At 49.0% G+C, this 24,221-nt stretch overlaps 1 protein-coding gene across 1 annotated transcript in view; it reads right to left on the bottom strand.

Annotated features, from left to right (window-relative positions):
* Window positions 1–24,221, bottom strand: part of iglon5 (IgLON family member 5) — a 216,240-nt gene that overhangs the window by 9,764 nt on the left and 182,255 nt on the right. Inside the window, exons 5-6 of the mRNA XM_046315086.1 lie at window positions 1,301–1,432; window positions 428–548 (exon numbers count right to left, since the gene is read on the bottom strand). Coding sequence (XP_046171042.1) covers window positions 428–548; window positions 1,301–1,432 — 253 coding nt within the window. The remainder of the gene's footprint in view (window positions 1–427; window positions 549–1,300; window positions 1,433–24,221) is intronic.

The following is a 24,221-nucleotide window of genomic DNA, read 5'->3' as shown; positions in this document are numbered from 1 at the left end:
TGCTCTCATGCATGCTTCACTGTTGCTTGCTTCGAAGCGAGCATAAAAGGCCCGTCTGGTAGGCTCGCACCACATCCGACGAGCATCAGAGCTGGTGTAGTAGGATTCAATCTTAGTCCTGTATTGACGCTTTGCCTGTTTGATGGTTCGTCCGAGGGCATAGTGGGATTTCTTATAAGCGTCCGGATTAGTGTCCCGCTCCTTGAAAGCGGCAGCTCTAGCCTTTAGCTCAGTGCAGATGTTGCCTGTAATCCATGGCTTCTGGTTGGATATCGATGCACTTATTGATGAAGCCGGTGACTGAGGTGATATACTCCTCAATGCCATTGGATGAATACCGGAACAAATTCCAGTCTGTGCTAGCAAAACAATCCTATTAGAGAAAAATTGAAGGAAAAGGAGGAGAAGGAGGAGGTATATTTCTTACCTGCGGTCGTCTCTGTACCACTCAAAGGAGGCTGTGGGTACTGCCATTGCTTCACAGCGCAAAATGGCCGTCTTTCCCAGCTGGGCTGGCATGTTCTTCACGTCTGTGATCATGGGAGGGTCTGAACAAGGAAGAAGGAGGGAGAAGTGAGTGAAATCTTTAACATATGTACACAACGATAGTGATTAAAAGTTAAGTTCAGACAAAGAAAGGCTCAGTGACCTTTAAGGTCGAGAAAGGTTGAGGTTGATAAATGCACGGCATATAAAATGATTAAGACATACAAACGTTTTAGAACACCTACTCATTCAAGGGTTTTTCTGTATTTGTTTTATATTTCTACGCTGAAGAATAATAGTGACGGCATCAAAACATTGAAATAACACATATGGAATCATGTAGAAACCAAAAAAGTGTTCAACAAATCAAAATATATTTTTTATATTTGAGATTCTTCAAATAGCCACCCTTTGCACACTCTTGGCGAGTGGTTTGCTGATGTCAACATTGCGAACAGAGTGCCCCATGGACGCAGTGGGGTTATGGTATGGGCAGGCATAATCTACGGACAACGAATACAATTGCATTTTATCGATTGGCAATTTGAACGCACAAAACTTTCATGACGAGATCCTGAGGCCCATTTTGAGGCCCATTTGTTTTTAACCTAATGAAGTTCATTCAATTGACTGATTTCCTCATCTGAACGGTAACAAAATACTTTAAATTGTTGCGTGAATATTTTTGTCCAGTATAGTATTATCTTATGGGAGGTGTACCATGTGTGGGATGTCTGTGTCTGTGATGGTTTCTTTGTCTGTCTGTGTGTCTGTGAGTGCACGCGTGTGTTTTCTGGTTTGTAGGGACACTCACAGTTGACGGTGACCTTGACCTTGCGTATGTCGGGCTGCGTCACTCCGTTGTTAGTGATGCACTCAAACTCCTCCGCCTGATGCCGCTTGATCTCTGTTATGTCCAGGAACTCCCCCTCACTCATTAGACCATCTGATTGGACAAAGGACAGGGTCAAATGATAGAGGTCAGAGGTCATCACAGGCTGAAATGTGCATTTGTTCAGGGTCGATTAAATCAATTAGTGTGAAAGTATCCATTTTTGCCCGCTACATGCCACTGTTGCTAATACTGCCACCACACACAAATAACTGCAATAGTGTTGCGCTCCACTTTCTGGAGAACAGCGTTTTGAAATCAGTGGAATGCCCGGTGGAAGCAGAGTATGATAGCTAAGGAGATTCTAGAGTTTGATTGCAAATATGCGAATGAGGTTGAAAAAAGAAACCCCTGTCTGCAGTAAAAAGGCAAACTCGGCGCCATCATTCATTGAGTCAGATGGCTCATTCATCACAAAACCCACTATGTTGTCAACTACTTAAATCAATTTTCATTGGCAAGATAAGTCAACTTAGGTATGACATGCCAGCAACAAACACTGACAGTACACATCCAAGTATATCTGACCAAATTATGAAAGATAAGAATTGTACTTCTGAATTCCATAAAGTCAGTGTGGAAAAGGTTCATTTTTTGTTGTTGTCTATCAACAATGACAAGCCACAGGGATGTGACAATCTGGATGGAAAATTACTGAGGACAATCGCAGACAATGTTGCCACTCCTATTGGCCACATCTTCAATTTAAGCCTACTGGTTAGTGTGTGCCCTCAGTCCTGGAGGGAAACTAATTCCGCTACCCAAGAATAGTAAAGCCCCTCAAATAGCCGACCAATCAGTCTGTTACCAACCCTTAGTAAACTTCTGGAAAACATTGTGTTTGACCAGATACAATGCTATTTCAGAGTAAACAAATTGACAACAGACTTTTCCGCACGCTTATAGGGAAAGCCACTCAACAAGCACAGCACTTACACAAATGACTGAGGATTTGGCTGAGAGAAATTGATGATCAAATTATTGTGGGGGCTGTCTTGTTCGACTTCAGTGCAGCTTTTGACATTATCGTCTGCTGCTGGAAAAACGTATGTGTTATGGCTTTACACCCCCTACTATAATGTGGACAAATAGTTACTTGTCTAACAGAGCACAGAAGGTGTTCTTTAATGGAAGCCTCTCAAACATAATCCAGGTAGAATCAGGAATTCCCTAGGGCAGCTGTTTAGGCCCCTTACTTTTTTCTATCTTTATATACGACATGCCACTGGCTTTGAGTTAAGCCAGTGTGTCTCTGTATGAGGATGAGTCAACGCTGTACACGTCAGCTACTACAGCAACTGAAATGACTGCAACACTTAACAAAGAGCTGCAGTTAGTTTCCGAATGGGTAGTAAAGGAAAATGTTAGTCCTAAATATTTCCTAAACTAAAAGCATTTTATTTGGGACAAATCATTCACTAAACTCTAAACCTCAACTACATCTCGTAAATAATAATGTGGAAATTGAGCAAGTTGAGGTGACTAAACTGCTTGGAGTAAACCTGTATTTTAAACTGTCATGGTCAAAACATATTGATACAACAGTACCTAAGGCTGCTCTGCCTTCTTAACAACACTATCAACAAGGCAGGTCCTACAGGCCCTAGATTTGTTGCACCTAGACTAATGTTCAGTCGTGTGGTCAGTTGCCACAAAGAGGGATTTAGGAAAATTGTAATTGGCTCAGAACAGGGCAGCATGGCTGGCCCTCAATAATACACAGAGAGCTAACATTAGAATACTTGGAAACAGCTTGGACACCCACGCATACCCCACAAGACATGCCACCAGAGGTCTCTTCACAGTCCCTACGTCTAGAACAGGCTATGGTAGGCGCACAGTACTAAACTCAGCAAAAAAAGAAACGTCCATTTTTCAGGACCCTGTCTTTCAAAGATAATTCATAACAATCAAAATAACTTCACAGATCTTCATTGTAAAGGGTTTAAACACTGTTTCACATGCTTGTTCAATGAACCATAAACAATTAATGAACATGCACCTGTGGAACGGTCGTTAAGACACTAACATCTTACAGACGGTAGGCAATTAAGGTCACAGTTATGAAAACTTAGGACACTAAAGAGGCCCTTCTACTGACTCTGAAAAACACAAATAGAAAGATTCCCATTGTCCCTGCTCATCTGCGTGAACGTGCCTTAGGCATGCTGCAAGGAGGCATGAGGACTGCAGATGTGGCCAGGGCAATAAATTGCAATGTCCACACTGTGAGATGCTTAAGGTAGCGCTACAGGGAGACGGGACGGACAGCTGATTGTCCACGTAGTGGCAGACCACGTGTAACAACACCAGCAGTAACACTCCGTAATAGGCTGAGAGAGGCTGGACTGAGGGCTTGTAGGCCTGTTGTAAGGCAGGTCCTCACCAGACATCACCGGCAACAACGTTGACTATGGACACAAACCCACCGTCGCTAGACTAGACAGGACTGGCAAAAAGTGCTCTTCACTGACGAGTCGCGGTTTTGTCTCACCCGGGGTGATGGTCAGATTCGAGTTTATCGTCAAAGGAATGAGCATTACACCGAGGCCTGTCCTCTGGAGCGGGATGGATTTGGAGGTGGAGGGTCCGTCATGGTCTGGGGAGGTGTGTCACAGCATCATTGGACTGAGCTTGTTGTCATTGCAGGCAATCTCAACATTGTGCATTATAGTGAAGACATCCAACTCCGTCATGTGGTACCCTTCCTGCAGGCTCATCCTGACATGACCCTCCAGCATGACAATGCCACCATCCATACTGCTCGTTCTGCGCATGATTTCCTGCAGGACAGGAATGTCAGTGTTCTGCCATGGCCAGCGAAGAGCCCGGATCTCAATCCCATTGAGCACATCTGGGACATGTTGGATCGGAGGGTGAGGGTGAGGGCTAGGGCAATTCCCCCACAGAAATGTCTGAACTTGCAGGTGCCTTGGTGGAAGAGTGGGGTAACATCTCACAGTAAGAACGGGCAAATCTGGTGCAGTCCATGAAGAGGAAATGCACTGCAGTACTTAATGCAGCTGGTGGCCACACCAGAAACTGACTGTTACTTTGGATTTTGACCCCCCCTTTGTTCAGGGACACATTATTCCATTTCAACAACGGGGACTGTGAAGAGACACACACAGTTACAAACACATGTATACTCATACATTGTGATATTGTTGTATGGTGGTATTACAAATTTTGTATTGTAGATATGAAGTGGTGTGATAATGTTATATGATGTACTGTTTTATCATTTGTTTAATATGTAATGTAAGTGCTTTAATATGTTTGGACCCCAGGAAGTAAAAGTAATGGTGATCCTAATAAATACAAATACCTCTTTAAACTAAGTGCAACCGTGGCATCCGTGACAGAGAGGGAGAAGCGTTCATCCATGACTACAGGCAAGAGCGTCAAGCTAGACTCATTTTCAGATATTATACAGTACCAGTCAAACTTTTGGACACAACTACTCATTCAAGGGGTTGTCTTTATTTTTTACAATGTAAAATAACAGTGAAGACATCGAAACTATAAAATAACACATATGGAATCATAAAGTAACCAACAAACTGTTAAACAAATTATTCAAATTATTCATTGTCCTGTTGAAAAACAAATGGTTGTCCCACTAAGCGCAAACCAGATGGGATGGCGTATCGATTCAGAATGCTGTAGTAGCCCTGCTGGTTAAGTGCGCTTTCAATTCTAAATAAATCACTGACTGTGTCACCAGCAAAGCAACCCCACACCTCCTCCTCCATGCTTCATGGTGGGAACCACACATGAGGAGATCATCCATTCACCTACTCTGCCTCTCACAAAGACATGGCGGTTGGAACCAAAAATCTCAAATTTGGACTCATCAGACCAAAGATATTTTCCGGATAAACTGACCTTCATGGCTTAAGTCTTAATGTAAGGATGGACTGTCATTTCTCTTTGCTTACTTGAGCTGTCTTTGCCACAATATGGTCTTGGTCTTTTACCAAATAGGCCTATCTTCTGTATACCACCAATACCTTGTCACAACACAACTGATTGGCTCAAATGCATTAAGAAGGAAAGAAATTCCACAAATGTACTTTTAACAAGGCACACCTGTTAATTTCAAAGCATTCCAGGTGACCACTTCATGAAGCTGGTTGAGAGAATGTGCAAAGCTATCATCAAGGCAAAGGGTGGCTACTATGAAGAATCCCAAATATAAAATATATTTTGATTTGCTTAACACTTTTTTGGTTACTTTATGATTCCATATGTATTATTTCATAGTTTTTATCTCTTCACTAAAATAGTAAAAATAAAGAAAAACCCTGGAATGAGTAGGTGTGTCCAAATCTATGACTGATACTGTTTGTTTTTTATTTAGTCAGAAAGTAATTTTCATTGTAAGTTAAAGCGTACTGTTAGCCAGCCGGCTAACGTTAGCTGGCTGGCTCACTAGCTAACATTACGTGCATTATGTGTACCGTTTACACATTGTGTTTTCTGTTCATGTGACAAATAAACTTTGATTTGATACAGTGTGTGTTTACCAGCGACGGTAATGTGAAGAACAACATGACCTGCATTAAAGTCAAATTAGATTATTACGTTAGGCCAACGAGACAGTGTCCAAACTCAATAATTCTCTGGTAGAATGCCCTGCTTTTATTTTTTCACACTCACAACCATAAGATATTTTCTGTAATTTGCTTGCTGTTAACTTGTTGTTGTGAGTTAGCATTTGCTTGCTAGCTAACAAGCTAGAAATGAACCAAAGTGTTGTTAAACAAGTTGCTTTAAGTTGCCTGGTTAGTAAATACATTTTTAAACTGATGGGTTTATTGGTGTTAAAATACACCAGTTATGCTATTTTGGACCACCAGGCTGCCGATGTCATGTATGTGAATCCTTAAAGAGATGGGAGGGGCTAAAGGCTTAAGAGGGTGTGAACAATGCTGAATGGGTGCTGACAAAGAACTTTCCAGTACGTGTGCAAAAACATTCAAGGGCTATTTTCTCCAAAGTGGGGTTACAAGTTTATCCACTTTCAAAGCAGCATTACTTCCCCATTCAATCAATCAAATGTATTTATAAAGCCCTTTTTACGTCAGCCGATGTCACAAAGTGTTATTCAGAAACTGTGGTGTATGATATACCATTGTGCTTGCTCTGAGGTACGACTTTTATCCTATGTAAAAAAAAAAAACATTTTAAATGTTGCTACTTAAGACCGAATCGAGCTGGTCGGTCACAAATGGATCACAATATTGTCTTTTCAACTTTGGGTAGAAAACCAATAGCTTTTGCTCATGACGAGATGAAATGTGACAGCAGCAGGAAGAGCAAGTGGGAAAAACTTGGTTCTTCACAATAATTTATGGTAAAGAATACAAGCTATTTTCTCTGAACAGGGGAATAAAACCATCAACAGATTCACAGGTTGAAGAAGCAATACTCCAAGCGCAGCTCCGTACTACTTGTCAGACATAGAGAACTGATACTGTATACTGGTTGTTGGGTTGGGATTGGTGCGGCGTGTGGTCGGTCTGTGGGTGACTGGTCTGTGGATGATTCCTCATGTCTTACTCATTGTTAGAAATAATTATGGTCCAAATTGAATGTTAGGTACTATATTTATTGAAAATGATATGAATCCTATAAATGAAAAGGGCCAATCAATTAGCTTAATTTCTCAGAGATCAAATTATATCCCTTCCATTTGGTGCCTAATGAACATGACCCAGGTGTAAAATAAAGTTGCCCTAGATGCTGATTTATGGTCAGTTTTACGGTTTTGCCAGGTTAGGATTGGAGGAGGTGGAAGCTGTGTTGGAGTTACTGAATGTCCGTGAGCAACAGATAAGCAGATAGTGAAGCTAGGGACTGAGGCTTGACAACAATGTTACATCTCTACTTCACAAAGCCTCAACAGAAATGAGTAGGTATTTATTTCTAAACGTTGGCCACACCAAACTCGACAGGGGTAACAGTGTGTGCGTCACTACGCAGTAAGAACAATGTGGGGCTGTTATGTGGCGTTGGCAAAACTCCCTAGTGCCCTGACAAGCGGATTAGTCTGTCGCTCACTTCGGCAGCCCTCGTTTTCCTCTGGCCATGTGACGGCAAAAGTCTTTACCGAGTCAAAGAGGCCGGCGGGCTAGAATATATTGGCTTTATCCGCGTAAGGGAATGGATGCAGAGGTGTTATTAGAAGGACAGCGACGAGAGGGAACGTTGAGGAAACTTTGCCCCATTGTGTGTCTCCACAAAGCCAGCTGTCTGCCTGGCAGCCTCCGAGCTCCAACACCATTAAGCTTCCTATTTTCCCCATTAAAGAAGCCAGGCTGTGGAACACGACTTGGTACATAATCTGTCTGCTAACAAGGAAATCCACAGCTTAAATTGCTGCTCAGTTATCATAATACAAAAATGTAAAAAGCCAGCCAGTCAGTGGACCACTGGCCTCCACACACACACATACACACACATACACACACGCACACACACGCAGTGTTGTCGAGCAACCCCCTCCCCCAGCCCCCCCCCCCATACACACATGTGCCTGCACCCGGGTAACAACTGACGCAAGACACTCTAAACGGTAGCGATAATTCCTGTCAGAGATTAGCGCGGAGGTTCCAATTGAAGATTATACTGGGGGATTATTAGCTGCGGCTACTGAGCTGGAGATGATTATCTGCAGCTGCTGCAGTGGCGGAACAGCCTGCCGCCCGCCACCCTGTAGTGAGTAGTGGCAGCGGTGGCGAGACGCGCTGGGGGTTTACAGCAATGTTATTCACTCATAACACTAGCCTAATACATTTGGCTCCCCTGTGACATCTCTGACGACGCTGGCTGAGCACCCACTCTGCCCCTGGGGAAGAAGGGAAGGCAAGGGAAGGGACAGAAGCCAGAGATCCAAATCACTGAGACACAACCAGGGGCTGCCGAAGACATATTTAAAGAGACTGGCCTAATATATTATAGACGGCTTCTAGAAAGGAGGGAGAGAGAGAGAGAGAGAGAGAGAGAGAGAGAGAGAGAGAGAGAGAGAGAGACAGAGACAGAGACAGAGACAGAGAGAGAGAGAGAGAGAGAGAGAGAGAGAGAGAGAGAGAGAGAGAGAGAGAGAGAGAGAGAGAGAGAGAGAGAGAGAGATACAAAAAGAAAGAGAACGATTGGTCAAAATCTAAATAAAGAGAAAGGGAGGTCTGGTCGGGGTATTTCACGTGCACTGTTGTGACTAGTTTAATTCTCAGCAGCTGTATGATGTAATATGTCAGAGCACAGCATCCTCCTTACCCCTCCCTTCATTCCCTGCTTCCCTCTGACTTATCGCTGACCGTTCCTCCACAGCGAGATCATATCAGGGAATCAGTCAGTGAATTTTCAGTGAATTTTCATAGCTCTCACAATGGCCTGTAAAATAGTACAGCTCCATCAGATGCTTACACAGACACTACTGGAGGAAGACCTAGGGCTGACTCAGTTTTAAAAATAAATAAAAAATCTGCATTTGTTTATTTGATCTTTATTTAACTAGGCAAGTCAGATAAGAACAAATTCTTAGTTACAATGACGGATTACCAAAAGGCAAAAAGGCCTCCTAAACAGTTCCTTATTTAATGAATCACTTTGTCCAGGACCCAGAGGACTCCTCTAGGGCTCTGATTAAAAGTAGTGCACTATATAAAATATGGGCTGCTTATATTTCTCCTGTTTCACACATGTACAAGTAAAGGGACAAGCACAGCAAGTGGCTGTAATGTGTTCTCTGCTCATCCCACTCCCCCTAAGAGTCAGGTCATGGCCAGGGATTAGCCACTATTGACAGTGACCCTGGAGCAATTAGGGTTAAGTGCCTTGCTCAAGGGCAGATTGACAGATTGTTTCACCTAGTTGGCTGGGGATTCTAACAAGCACTCTTTTAGTTACTGGACCAATGATCTAACCGCCAGGCTACCTGCCACCATACAGCAACTGAAAGGTTGCATGTTTAATCCCCTACTCTTGAGCAAGGCATTGCTTCAGGGTTGCTGTCAATAATGGACGTCCGTTAGAACACTCGTTCTCTTTGTCTTTTTTTGTCTCTCCGTTTCTCTCTTTCTCTCTCTCTTTCTCTTTTCTCATTTCCTTTCTCTCGGTTTCTCTCGTCTGCATTCTTTATCTTTCCCTCTCTCGCTCTCTCTCGCTCGCTCTCTCTCTCTCCTTTCTAGAAGCTCTAATATATTAGGCCAGTCTCTTTAAATATGTCTTCTGCAGCCCTGGTTGTGTCTCAGGCATTTGGATCTCTGGCTTCTTTCCCTTCTTCCCCGGGGGCAGAGGTGGGTGCTCAGCCAGCGTCGACGGAGATGTGTGGGGGGGGCATTTCAGACGCAGGCCTGGACTCCCACCACCAACCAAACACTTAGAATAGACCTGCGGGGAAAAGAGGAAGCCAGAAGGAGGGTTGAAAGGAAATAGGTCAAAGTTTAGATCTGCCCTGCAGTGAAACTGTAGTCCATTTCCATATAGGACGTTGACACTTTATGAGCACTGAGCTCAGACTCAGTTATATGAGTTATATCGCAGTGGAGTGTTTCTGTCGCAAAGGTGGTCTGGTTCCTTCTAGCTCCATCAGCAGTATATGAGCATCTAGCAGGCATTGTTTGTTTGACTGAGACCATAGTGAATGGAGTCTGATGCGATGGAGTGGGTGGGCCAGAGAGCATCGATGTGGCGTGCTGTTTGGCGATTAAGTGAGGAGTGTGTGAGTGAGTGAGGACATTTGTCTGTGTTAATGTATGTGTGTGTGTGTGTGTGTGTGTGTGTGTGTGTGTGTGTGTGTGTGTGTGTGTGTGTGTGTGTGTGTGTGTGTGTGTGTGTGTGTGTGTGTGTGTGTGTGTGTGTGTGTGTGTGTGTGTGTGTGCGCATCTTATCTAATGGATGAGATGTCCAATGATAAGAGCTTGATGTCTCAGATTTAATGGGGGTTCAGGTGATGTCTGTGAAAGAGTGTGAATGGGGGATTGAGATGGTATCAGTGAGAGATAAAGTGGACAGGAGCAGTGCTAGGAGCAGTGCTAGGAGCAGTGCTAGGATCAGTGTTTACACGTCTGGGTTGTATTCATTAGGCTTCCATTGGAAGAAAATAGACTGACACAGGGAGGGACTACCTGTTGTTTTCTGTTGTTTTCTGTTATTTCTGTTGCCAGCTCTAATGAATAAGGGCCCTGGTGACCAGGGGAAAGACGCCCCCACGGGGCCACCATGCCAGGTGCAGAGGATTGTCTTAAAGTTGTGTGTGTCTACACCTATGTAGGGGTCCCACTATAATCTATCCACCGATGCAGCGTCTGAATAGAGTGACAGGTGCATTGTCTTGAAGGTGTGTGTCCCGACTCCCTCCACCCAGGCGGGACACCCCACTACCACTTTGTCTCCCACCCACTGCAGTGTCTGAATAGAGGGACAGATGGTTCGCAGCTTCTCACTGTTTCTCTAGGCTTCTCTTTCCCCTCCCTCTCTCCTCCCCATCACCACTCCCCCAGCAGCCCATGGCTTCGCTGCAGTGACTCCCACAGAATAACAATGCCGCCATATCTCACACTGCAAACTGAAGGGGTGTGTGTGAGGGAACGAGGGAGGGGGAGTATAGTGATGACAAGGAAGAACTGATGTACGTCTGCAGACAAGCACAGCAAGTGGCTGTAATGTACTTTAAGGGCGTGTGTGTGCGTGTGTGCGTGCGTGTGTGCGTATATGTGTGTGTGTGTGCGTGCATGCGTGCGTGTGTGCGTGTGTGTGTGTGTGCGTGCGTGTGTGCGTGCGTATGTGCGTGTGTGTTATCAGGCCATAGAGAGGAGATGGATCAGGACTCCCAGCTACTTCCAAGCTGTTGCACCCCCAGCAGGTCACTGTAACACAGTGTAACACCGTGCTAAACCTATCTAACGCCTAGCAGGGTAACCTCAACATGCTCAACACATTCTATGAGATGCATCAGCATGAAATAAATCATTTAAAAGCTTACCATCGACGGTGGCAGACATGGTAATAGGACAGGAATCATTTCACGAACAAATCTAAATGGATATGACTTAGCTTGTTAGACGTTTTATCACGACCACCCTCGAAACCAATGTATAAATAGTGTTCTAATGACAAACATCATTATTAGCATTGTTGACATGGTGAAGGCGGTGACAGTGAGGATGGTGACAGATGCTGATGATTGTGGCTGGCATGCATTATTTGTGGATAATTATGTGTGATGTGATGTGTGGGTGGGTGTGTGTGGGTGGGTGGTGTGTATGAGAGGGAACTAGCAGCCACAGCTTGGGTGTGATGGAAATGATAACACGGGCAGGTGACAGAGAGAGGAGACAGTGGACATGAGACAGGGACTAGTTAGTACAGACTAAGACATCGGACAAAGGACACGACACAGAGACAGGTAAAGGGACAGACAACTGGGAGAGGAGACATGAGGACTGGGTACAACGACAGGAGACAGAGACAGGGAAAGAGACAGACAACTGGGAGAGGAGACATGAGGACTGGGTACTACGACAGGAGACAGAGACTGGTAAAGGGACAGACAACTGGGAGAGGAGACATGAGGACTGGGTACTACGACAGGAGACAGGGACTGGTAAAGGGACAGACAACTGGGAGAGGAGACATGAGGACTGGGTACTACGACAGGAGACAGGGACTGGGAAAGGGACAGACAACTGGGAGAGGAGACATGAGGACTGGGTACTACGACAGGAGACAGGGACTGGGAAAGGGACAGACAACTGGGAGAGGAGACATGAGGACTGGGTACTACGACAGGAGAAAGGGACTGGTAAAGGGACAGACAACTGGGAGAGGAGACATGAGGACTGGGTACTATGACAGGAGACAGGGACTGGGAAAGGGACAGACAACTGGGAGAGGAGACATGAGGACTGGGTACTACGACAGGAGACAGGGACTGGGAAAGGGACAGACAACTGGGAGAGGAGACATGAGGACTGGGTACTACGACAGGAGACAGGGACTGGGAAAGGGACAGACAACTGGGAGAGGAGACATGAGGACTGGGTACTACGACAGGAGACAGGGACTGGGAAAGGGACAGACAACTGGGAGAAGAGAAATGAGGACTGGGTACTACGACAGGAGACAGGGACTGGGAAAGGGACAGACAACTGGGAGAGGAGACATGAGGACTGGGTACTACGACAGGAGACAGGGACTGGGAAAGGGACGGGCAATGGGAGAGGAGACAGAGACTGGTAAAGGGACAGACAACTGGGAGAGGAGACAGAGACTGGGAAAGGGACAGACAACTGGGAGAGGAGACATGAGGACTGGGTACTACGACAGGAGACAGAGACTGGTAAAGGGACAGACAACTGGGAGAGGAGACATGAGGACTGGGTACTACGACAGGAGACAGAGTCTGGTAAAGGGACAGACAACTGGGAGAGGAGACATGAGGACTGGGTACTACGACAGGAGACAGAGTCTGGTAAAGGGACAGACAACTGGGAGAGGAGACATGAGGACTGGGTACTACGACAGGAGACAGGGACTGGGAAAGGGACAGACAACTGGGAGGGGAGACATGAGGACTGGGTACTACGACAGGAGACAGAGACTGGTAAAGGGACAGACAACTGGGAGAGGAGACATGAGGACTGGGTACTACGACAGGAGACAGAGACTGGTAAAGGGACAGACAACTGGGAGAGGAGACATGAGGACTGGGTACTACGACAGGAGACAGAGACTGGTAAAGGGACGGGCAACTGGGAGAGGAGACAGACACTGGTAAAGGGACAGACAACAGGGAGAGGAGACATGAAGACTGGGTACTATGACAGGAGACAGGGACTGGTAAAGGGACAGACAACTGAGAGAGGAGACATGAGGACTGGGTACTACGACAGGAGACAGAGACTGGTAAAGGGACGGGCAACTGGGAGAGGAGACAGAGACTGGTAAAGGGACGGGCAACTGGGAGAGGAGACATGAGGACTGGGTACTACGACAGGAGACAGAGTCTGGTAAAGGGACAGACAACTGGGAGAGCAGACATGAGGACTGGGTACTACGACAGGAGACAGAGACTGGTAAAGGGACAGACAACTGGGAGAGGAGACAGAGACTGGTAAAGGGACAGGCAACTGGCAGAGGAGACAGAGACTGGGAAAGGGACAGACAACTGGGAGAGGAGACAGAGACTGGGAAAGGGACAGACAACTGGGAGAGGAGACATGAGGACTGGCTACTACGACAGGAGACAGAGACTGGTAAAGGGACAGACAACTGGGAGAGGAGACAGAGACTGGGAAAGGGACAGACAACTGGGAGAGGAGACAGAGACTGGGAAAGGGACAGACAACTGGGAGAGGAGACATGAGGACTGGGTACTACGACAGGAGACAGAGTCTGGTAAAGGGACAGACAACTGGGAGAGGAGACAGAGACTGGTAAAGGGACAGGCAACTGGGAGAGGAGACATGAGGACTGGGTACTACGACAGGAGACAGAGACTAGTAAAGGGACAGACAACTGGGAGAGGAGACATGAGGACTGGGTACTACGACAGGAGACAGAGACTGGTAAAGGGACAGACAACTGGGAGAGGAGACATGAGGACTGGGTACTATGACAGGAGACAGGGACTGGGAAAGGGACAGACAACTGGGAGAGGAGACATGAGGACTGGGTACTACGACAGGAGACAGGGACTGGGAAAGGGACAGACAACTGGGAGAGGAGACATGAGGACTGGGTACTACGACAGGAGACAGGGACTGGTAAAGGGACAGACAACTGGGAGAGGAGACATGAGGACTGGGTACTATGACAGGAGACAGGGACTGGGAAAGGGACAGACAACTGGGAGAGGAGACATGAGGACTGGGTACTACGACAGGAGACAGGGACTGGGAAAGGGACAGACAACTGGGAGAGGAGACATGAGGACTGGGTACTACGACAGGAGAAAGGGACTGGTAAAGGGACAGACAACTGGGAGAGGAGACATGAGGACTGGGTACTATGACAGGAGACAGGGACTGGGAAAGGGACAGACAACTGGGAGAGGAGACATGAGGACTGGGTACTACGACAGGAGACAGGGACTGGGAAAGGGCCAGACAACTGGGAGAGGAGACATGAGGACTGGGTACTACGACAGGAGACAGGGACTGGGAAAGGGACAGACAACTGGGAGAGGAGACATGAGGACTGGGTACTACGACAGGAGACAGAGTCTGGTAAAGGGACAGACAACTGGGAGAGGAGACATGAGGACTGGGTACTACGACAGGAGACAGGGACTGGGAAAGGGACAGACAACTGGGAGAGGAGACATGAGGACTGGGTACTACGACAGGAGACAGGGACTGGGAAAGGGACGGGCAATGGGAGAGGAGACAGAGACTGGTAAAGGGACAGACAACTGGGAGAGGAGACAGAGACTGGGAAAGGGACAGACAACTGGGAGAGGAGACCGAGACTGGGAAAGGGACAGACAACTGGGAGAGGAGACATGAGGACTGGGTACTACGACAGGAGACAGAGTCTGGTAAAGGGACAGACAACTGGGAGAGGAGACATGAGGACTGGATACTATGACAGGAGACAGAGTCTGGTAAAGGGACAGACAACTGGGAGAGGAGACATGAGGACTGGGTACTACGACAGGAGACAGGGACTGGGAAAGGGACAGACAACTGGGAGAGGAGACATGAGGACTGGGTACTACGACAGGAGACAGAGACTGGTAAAGGGACAGACAACTGGGAGAGGAGACATGAGGACTGGGTACTACGACAGGAGACAGAGACTGGTAAAGGGACAGACAACTGGGAGAGGAGACATGAGGACTGGGTACTACGACAGGAGACAGAGACTGGTAAAGGGACGGGCAACTGGGAGAGGAGACAGAGACTGGTAAAGGGACAGACAACAGGGAGAGGAGACATGAAGAGTTGGTACTATGACAGGAAACAGGGACTGGTAAAGGGACAGACAACTGGGAGAGGAGACATGAGGACTGGGTACTACGACAGGAGACAGAGACTGGTAAAGGGACGGGCAACTGGGAGAGGAGACAGAGACTGGTAAAGGGACGGGCAACTGGGAGAGGAGACATGAGGACTGGGTACTACGACAAGAGACAGAGACTGGTAAAGGGACAGACAACTGGGAGAGGAGACAGAGACTGGTAAAGGGACAGGCAACTGGGAGAGGAGACAGAGACTGGGAAAGGGACAGACAACTGGGAGAGGAGACAGAGACTGGGAAAGGGACAGACAACTGGGAGAGGAGACATGAGGACTGGCTACTACGACAGGAGACAGAGACTGGTAAAGGGACAGACAAATGGGAGAGGAGACAGAGACTGGGAAAGGGACAGACAACTGGGAGAGGAGACATGAGGACTGGGTACTACGACAGGAGACAGAGTCTGGTAAAGGGCCAGACAACTGGGAGAGGAGACAGAGACTGGGAAAGGGACAGACAACTGGGAGAGGAGACATGAGGACTGGGTACTACGACAGGAGACAGAGTCTGGTAAAGGGACAGACAACTGGGAGAGGAGACAGAGACTGGTAAAGGGACAGACAACTGGGAGAGGAGACATGAGGACTGGGTACTACGACAGGAGACAGAGACTGGTAAAGGGACAGACGACTGGGAGAGGAGACAGAGACTGGTAAAGGGACAGGCAACTGGGAGAGGAGACAGAGACTGGTAAAGGGACAGACAACTGGGAGAGGAGACAGAGACTGGTAAAGGGACAGGCAACTGGGAGAGGAGACAGAGACTGGTAAAGGGACGGGCAACTGGGAGAGGAGACATGAGGACTGGGTACTACGACAGGAGACAGAGTCTGGTAAAGGGACAGACAACTGGGCGAGGAGACATGAGGACTGGGTACTACGACAGGAGACAGGGACTGGGAAAGGGACAGACAACTGGGAGAGGAGACATGAGGACTGGGTACTACGACAGGAGACAGGGACTGGGAAAGGGACGGGCAATGGGAGAGGAGACATGAGGACTGGGTACTACGACAGGAGACAGAGACTGGTAAAGGGACAGACAACTGGGAGAGGAGACATGAGGACTGGGTACTACGACAGGAGACAGAGACTGGTAAAGGGACAGACAACTGGGAGAGGAGACAGAGACTGGTAAAGGGACAGGCAACTGGGAGAGGAGACAGAGACTGGTAAAGGGACAGACAACTGGGAGAGGAGACAGAGACAGGGAAAGGGACAGACAACTGGGAGAGGAGACATGAGGACTGGGTACTACGACAGGAGACAGAGACTGGTAAAGGGACAGACAACTGGGAGAGGAGACAGAGACTGGGAAAGGGACAGACAACTGGGAGAGGAGACATGAGGACTGGGTACTACGACAGGAGACAGAGACTGGTAAAGGGACAGACAACTGGGAGAGGAGACATGAGGACTGGGTACTACGACAGGAGACAGAGACTGGTAAAGGGACAGACAACTGGGAGAGGAGACAGAGACTGGTAAAGGGACAGGCAACTGGGAGAGGAGACAGAGACTGGTAAAGGGACAGACAACTGGGAGAGGAGACAGAGACAGGGAAAGGGACAGACAACTGGGAGAGGAGACATGAGGACTGGGTACTACGACAGGAGACAGAGACTGGTAAAGGGACAGACAACTGGGAGAGGAGACAGAGACTGGTAAAGGGACAGGCAACTGGGAGAGGAGACAGAGACTGGTAAAGGGACAGACAACTGGGAGAGGAGACAGAGACAGGGAAAGGGACAGACAACTGGGAGAGGAGACATGAGGACTGGGTACTACGACAGGAGACAGAGACTGGTAAAGGGACAGACAACTGGGAGAGGAGACAGAGACTGGGAAAGGGACAGACAACTGGGAGAGGAGACATGAGGACTGGGTACTACGACAGGAGACAGAGTCTGGTAAAGGGACAGACAACTGGGAGAGGAGACAGAGACTGGTAAAGGCACAGACAACTGGGAGTGGAGACAGAGACTGGGAAAGGGACAGACAACTGGGAGAGGAGACATGAGGACTGGGTACTACGACAGGAGACAGAGTCTGGTAAAGGGACAGACAACTGGGAGAGGAGACAGAGACTGGGAAAGGGACAGACAACAGGGAGAGGAGACATGAAGACTGGGTACTATGACAGGAGACAGGGACTGGTAAAGGGACAGACAACTGGGAGAGGAGACATGAGGACTGGGTACTACGACAGGAGACAGAGACTGGTAAAGGGACAGACAACTGGGAGAGGAGACATGAGGACTGGGTACTACTACAGGAGACAGAGACTGGTAAAGGGACAGACAACTGGGAGAGGAGACAGAGACTGGTAAAAGGACAGACAACTGGGAGCGGAGACAGAGACTGGGAAAGGGACAGACAACTGGGAGAGGAGACAGAGACTGGTAAAGGGACGGGCAACTGGGAGAGGAGACATGAGGACTGGGTACTACTACAGGAGACAGAGACTGGTAAAGGGACAGACAACTGGGAGAGGAGACAGAGACTGGTAAAAGGACAGAGAACTGGGAGAGGAGACATAGACTGGTAAAGGGACAGACAACTGGGAGAGGAGACATGAGGACTGGGTACTACGACAGGAGACAGAGACTGGTAAAGGGACAGACAACTGGGAGAGGAGACATGAGGACTGGGTACTACTACAGGAGACAGAGACTGGTAAAGGGACAGACAACTGGGAGAGGAGACAGAGACTGGTAAAAGGACAGACAACTGGGAGCGGAGACAGAGACTGGGAAAGGGACAGACAACTGGGAGAGGAGACAGAGACTGGTAAAGGGACGGGCAACTGGGAGAGGAGACATGAGGACTGGGTACTACGACAGGAGACAGAGACAGGTAAAGGGACAGACAACTGGGAGAGGAGACATGAGGACTGGGTACTACGACAGGAGACAGAGACTGGTACAGGGACAGACAACTGGGAGAGGAGACAGAGACTGGTAAAGGGACAGACAACTGGGAGAGGAGACATGAGGACTGGATACTACGACAGGAGACAGAGTCTGGTAAAGGGACAGACAACTGGGAGAGGAGACATGAGGACTGGGTACTACGACAGGAGACAGAGTCTGATAAAGAGACAGACAACTAGGAGAGGAGACATGAGGACTGGGTACTACGACAGGAGACAGAGTCTGGTAAAGGGACAGACAACTGGGAGAGGAGACATGAGGACTGGGTACTACGACAGGAGACAGAGACTGGTAAAGGGACGGGCAACTGGGAGAGGAGACAGAGACTGGTAAAGGGACAGACAACTGGGAGAGGAGACATGAGGACTGGGTACTACGACAGGAGACAGGGACTTGGAAAGGGACAGACAACTGGGAGAGGAGACATGAGGACTGGGTACTACTACAGGAGACAGAGACTGGTAAAGGGACAGACAACTGGGAGAGGAGACAGAGTCTGGTAAAGGGACAGACAACTGGGAGAGGAGACAGAGACTGGTAAAGGGACAGACAACTGGGAGAGGAGACATGAGGACTGGGTACTACGACAGGAGACAGAGACTGGTAAAGGGACAGACAACTGGGAGAGGAGACAGAGACTGGTAAAGGGACAGACAACTGGGAGAGGAGACAGAGACTGGGAAAGGGACAGACAATTGGGAGAGGAGACAGAGACTGGTAAAGGGACAGACAACTGGGAGAAGAGACATGAGGACTGGGTACTACGACAGGAGACAGAGTCTGGTAAAGGGACAGACAACTGGGAGAGGAGACAGAGACTGGTAAAGGGACAGACAACTGGGAGAGGAGACATGAAGACTGGGAAAGGGACAGACAACTGGGAAAGGAGCATGAGGACTGGGTACTACGACAGGAGACAGAGTCTGGTAAAGGGACAGACAACTGGGAGAGGAGACAGAGACTGGTAAAGGGACAGACAACTGGGAGAGGAGACAGAGACTGGTAAAAGGACAGACAACTGGGAGCGGAGACAGAGACTGGGAAAGGGACAGACAACTGGGAGAGGAGACAGAGACTGGTAAAGGGACGGGCAACTGGGAGAGGAGACATGAGGACTGGGTACTACTACAGGAGACAGAGACTGGTAAAGGGACAGACAACTGGGAGAGGAGACAGAGACGGGTAAAAGGACAGACAACTGGGAGAGGAGACATAGACTGGTAAAGGGACAGACAACTGGGAGAGGAGACATGAGGACTGGGTACTACGACAGGAGACAGAGACTGGTAAAGGGACAGACAACTGGGAGAGGAGACATGAGGACTGGGTACTACTACAGGAGACAGAGACTGGTAAAGGGACAGACAACTGGGAGAGGAGACAGAGACTGGGAAAGGGACAGACAACTGGGAGAGGAGACAGAGACTGGTAAAGGGACGGGCAACTGGGAGAGGAGACATGAGGACTGGGTACTACGACAGGAGACAGAGACAGGTAAAGTGACAGACAACTGGGAGAGGAGACATGAGGACTGGGTACTACGACAGGAGACAGAGACTGGTAAAGGGACAGACAACTGGGAGAGGAGACATGAGGACTGGATACTACGACAGGAGAGACAGAGTCTGGGAGAGGAGACAGAGACTGGTAAAGGGACAGACAACTGGGAGAGGAGACATGAGGACTGGGACAGAGTCTGGTAAAGGGACAGACAACTGGGAGAGGAGACATGAGGACAGGAGAGACAGAGTCTGATAAAGGGACAGACAACTGGGAGAGGAGACATGAGGACTGGGTACTACGACAGGAGACAGAGTCTGGTAAAGGGACAGACAACTGGGAGAGGAGACATGAGGACTGGGTACTACGACAGGAGACAGAGACTGGTAAAGGGACGGGCAACTGGGAGAGGAGACAGAGACTGGTAAAGGGACAGACAACTGGGAGAGGAGACATGAGGACTGGGTACTACGACAGGAGACAGGGACTGGGAAAGGGACAGACAACTGGGAGAGGAGACATGAGGACTGGGTACTACTACAGGAGACAGAGACTGGTAAAGGGACAGACAACTGGGAGAGGAGACAGAGACTGGTAAAGGGACAGACAACTGGGAGAGGAGACATGAGGACTGGGTACTACGACAGGAGACAGAGACTGGTAAAGGGACAGACAACTGGGAGAGGAGACAGAGACTGGTAAAGGGACAGACAACTGGGAGAGGAGACAGAGACTGGGAAAGGGACAGACAACTGGGAGTGGAGACAGAGACTGGTAAAGGGACAGACAACTGGGAGAGGAGACATGAGGACTGGGTACTACGACAGGAGACAGAGTCTGGTAAAGGGACAGACAACTGGGAGAGGAGACAGAGACTGGTAAAGGGACAGACAACTGGGAGAGGAGACAGAGACTGGGAAAGGGACAGACAACTGGGAGAGGAGACATGAGGACTGGGTACTACGACAGGAGACAGAGTCTGGTAAAGGGACAGACAACTGGGAGAGGAGACAGAGACTGGGAAAGGGACAGACAACAGGGAGAGGAGACATGAAGACTGGGTACTATGACAGGAGACAGGGACTGGTAAAGGGACAGACAACTGGGAGAGGAGACATGAGGACTGGGTACTACGACAGGAGACAGAGTCTGGTAAAGGGACAGACAACTGGGAGAGGAGACATAGACTGGTAAAGGGACAGACAACTGGGAGAGGAGACATGAGGACTGGGTACTACGACAGGAGACAGAGACTGGTAAAGGGACAGACAACTGGGAGAGGAGACATGAGGACTGGGTACTACTACAGGAGACAGAGACTGGTAAAGGGACAGACAACTGGGAGAGGAGACAGAGACTGGTAAAAGGACAGACAACTGGGAGCGGAGACAGAGACTGGGAAAGGGACAGACAACTGGGAGAGGAGACAGAGACTGGTAAAGGGACGGGCAACTGGGAGAGGAGACATGAGGACTGGGTACTACGACAGGAGACAGAGACAGGTAAAGGGACAGACAACTGGGAGAGGAGACATGAGGACTGGGTACTACGACAGGAGACAGAGACTGGTAAAGGGACAGACAACTGGGAGAGGAGACATGAGGACTGGGTACTACTACAGGAGACAGAGACTGGTAAAGGGACAGACAACTGGGAGAGGAGACAGAGACTGGTAAAGGGACAGACAACTGGGAGAGGAGACATGAGGACTGGGTACTACTACAGGAGACAGAGACTGGTAAAGGGACAGACAACTGGGAGAGGAGACAGAGACTGGTAAAGGGACAGACAACTGGGAGAGGAGACAGAGACTGGGAAAGGGACAGACAACTGGGAGTGGAGACAGAGACTGGTAAAGGGACAGACAACTGGGAGAGGAGACATGAGGACTGGGTACTACTACAGGAGACAGAGACTGGTAAAGGGACAGACAACTGGGAGAGGAGACAGAGACTGGTAAAGGGACAGACAACTGGGAGAGGAGACAGAGACTGGGAAAGGGACAGACAACTGGGAGTGGAGACAGAGACTGGTAAAGGGACAGACAACTGGGAGAGGAGACATGAGGACTGGGTACTACGACAGGAGACAGAGTCTGGTAAAGGGACAGACAACTGGGAGAGGAGACAGAGACTGGTAAAGGGACAGACAACTGGGAGAGGAGACAGAGACTGGGAAAGGGACAGACAACTGGGAGAGGAGACATGAGGACTGGGTACTACGACAGGAGACAGAGTCTGGTAAAGGGACAGACAACTGGGAGAGGATACAGAGACTGGGAAAGGGACAGACAACAGGGAGAGGAGACATGAAGACTGGGTACTATGACAGGAGACAGGGACTGGTAAAGGGACAGACAACTGGGAGAGGAGACATGAGGACTGGGTACTACGACAGGAGACAGAGTCTGGTAAAGGGACAGACAACTGGGAGAGGAGACATAGACTGGTAAAGGGACAGACAACTGGGAGAGGAGACATGAGGACTGGGTACTACGACAGGAGACAGAGACTGGTAAAGGGACAGACAACTGGGAGAGGAGACATGAGGACTGGGTACTACGACAGGAGACAGAGACTGGTAAAGGGACAGACAACTGGGAGAGGAGACAGAGACTGGTAAAGGGACAGACAACTGGGAGAGGAGACAGAGACTGGGAAAGGGACAGACAACTGGGAGTGGAGACAGAGACTGGTAAAGGGACAGACAACTGGGAGAGGAGACATGAGGACTGGGTACTACGACAGGAGACAGAGTCTGGTAAAGGGACAGACAACTGGGAGAGGAGACAGAGACTGGTAAAGGGACAGACAACTGGGAGAGGAGACAGAGACTGGGAAAGGGACAGACAACTGGGAGAGGAGACATGAGGACTGGGTACTACGACAGGAGACAGAGTCTGGTAAAGGGACAGACAACTGGGAGAGGAGACAGAGACTGGGAAAGGGACAGACAACAGGGAGAGGAGACATGAAGACTGGGTACTATGACAGGAGACAGGGACTGGTAAAGGGACAGACAACTGGGAGAGGAGACATGAGGACTGGGTACTACGACAGGAGACAGAGTCTGGTAAAGGGACAGACAACTGGGAGAGGAGACATAGACTGGTAAAGGGACAGACAACTGGGAGAGGAGACATGAGGACTGGGTACTACGACAGGAGACAGAGACTGGTAAAGGGACAGACAACTGGGAGAGGAGACATGAGGACTGGGTACTACTACAGGAGACAGAGACTGGTAAAGGGACAGACAACTGGGAGAGGAGACAGAGACTGGTAAAAGGACAGACAACTGGGAGCGGAGACAGAGACTGGGAAAGGGACAGACAACTGGGAGAGGAGACAGAGACTGGTAAAGGGACGGGCAACTGGGAGAGGAGACATGAGGACTGGGTACTACGACAGGAGACAGAGACAGGTAAAGGGACAGACAACTGGGAGAGGAGACATGAGGACTGGGTACTACGACAGGAGACAGAGACTGGTAAAGGGACAGACAACTGGGAGAGGAGACATGAGGACTGGGTACTACGACAGGAGACAGAGACTGGTACAGGGACAGACAACTGGGAGAGGAGACAGAGACTAGTAAAGGGACAGACAACTGGGAGAGGAGACATGAGGACTGGATACTACGACAGGAGACAGAGTCTGGTAAAGGGACAGACAACTGGGAGAGGAGACATGAGGACTGGGTACTACGACAGGAGACAGAGTCTGGTAAAGGGACAGACAACTGGGAGAGGAGACATGAGGACTGGGTACTACGACAGGAGACAGAGTCTGGTAAAGGGACAGACAACTGGGAGAGGAGACATGAGGACTGGGTACTACGACAGGAGACAGAGACTGGTAAAGGGACGGGCAACTGGGAGAGGAGACAGAGACTGGTAAAGGGACAGACAACTGGGAGAGGAGACATGAGGACTGGGTACTACGACAGGAGACAGGGACTGGGAAAGGGACAGACAACTGGGAGAGGAGACATGAGGACTGGGTACTACTACAGGAGACAGAGACTGGTAAAGGGACAGACAACTGGGAGAGGAGACAGAGTCTGGTAAAGGGACAGACAACTGGGAGAGGAGACAGAGACTGGTAAAGGGACAGACAACTGGGAGAGGAGACATGAGGACTGGGTACTACGACAGGAGACAGAGACTGGTAAAGGGACAGACAACTGGGAGAGGAGACAGAGACTGGTAAAGGGACAGACAACTGGGAGAGGAGACAGAGACTGGGAAAAGGACAGACAACTGGGAGAGGAGACAGAGACTGGTAAAGGGACAGACAACTGGGAGAGGAGACATGAGGACTGGGTACTACGACAGGAGACAGAGTCTGGTAAAGGGACAGACAACTGGGAGAGGAGACATGAG

This window comes from Oncorhynchus gorbuscha, linkage group LG19 (assembly GCF_021184085.1).
Source record: "Oncorhynchus gorbuscha isolate QuinsamMale2020 ecotype Even-year linkage group LG19, OgorEven_v1.0, whole genome shotgun sequence".
NCBI classification, from domain to species: Eukaryota; Metazoa; Chordata; class Actinopteri; order Salmoniformes; family Salmonidae; genus Oncorhynchus; species Oncorhynchus gorbuscha.
The sequence above is the reverse complement of the archived record's forward strand: the minus strand, read 5'-3'. Positions and strand labels throughout refer to the sequence as shown.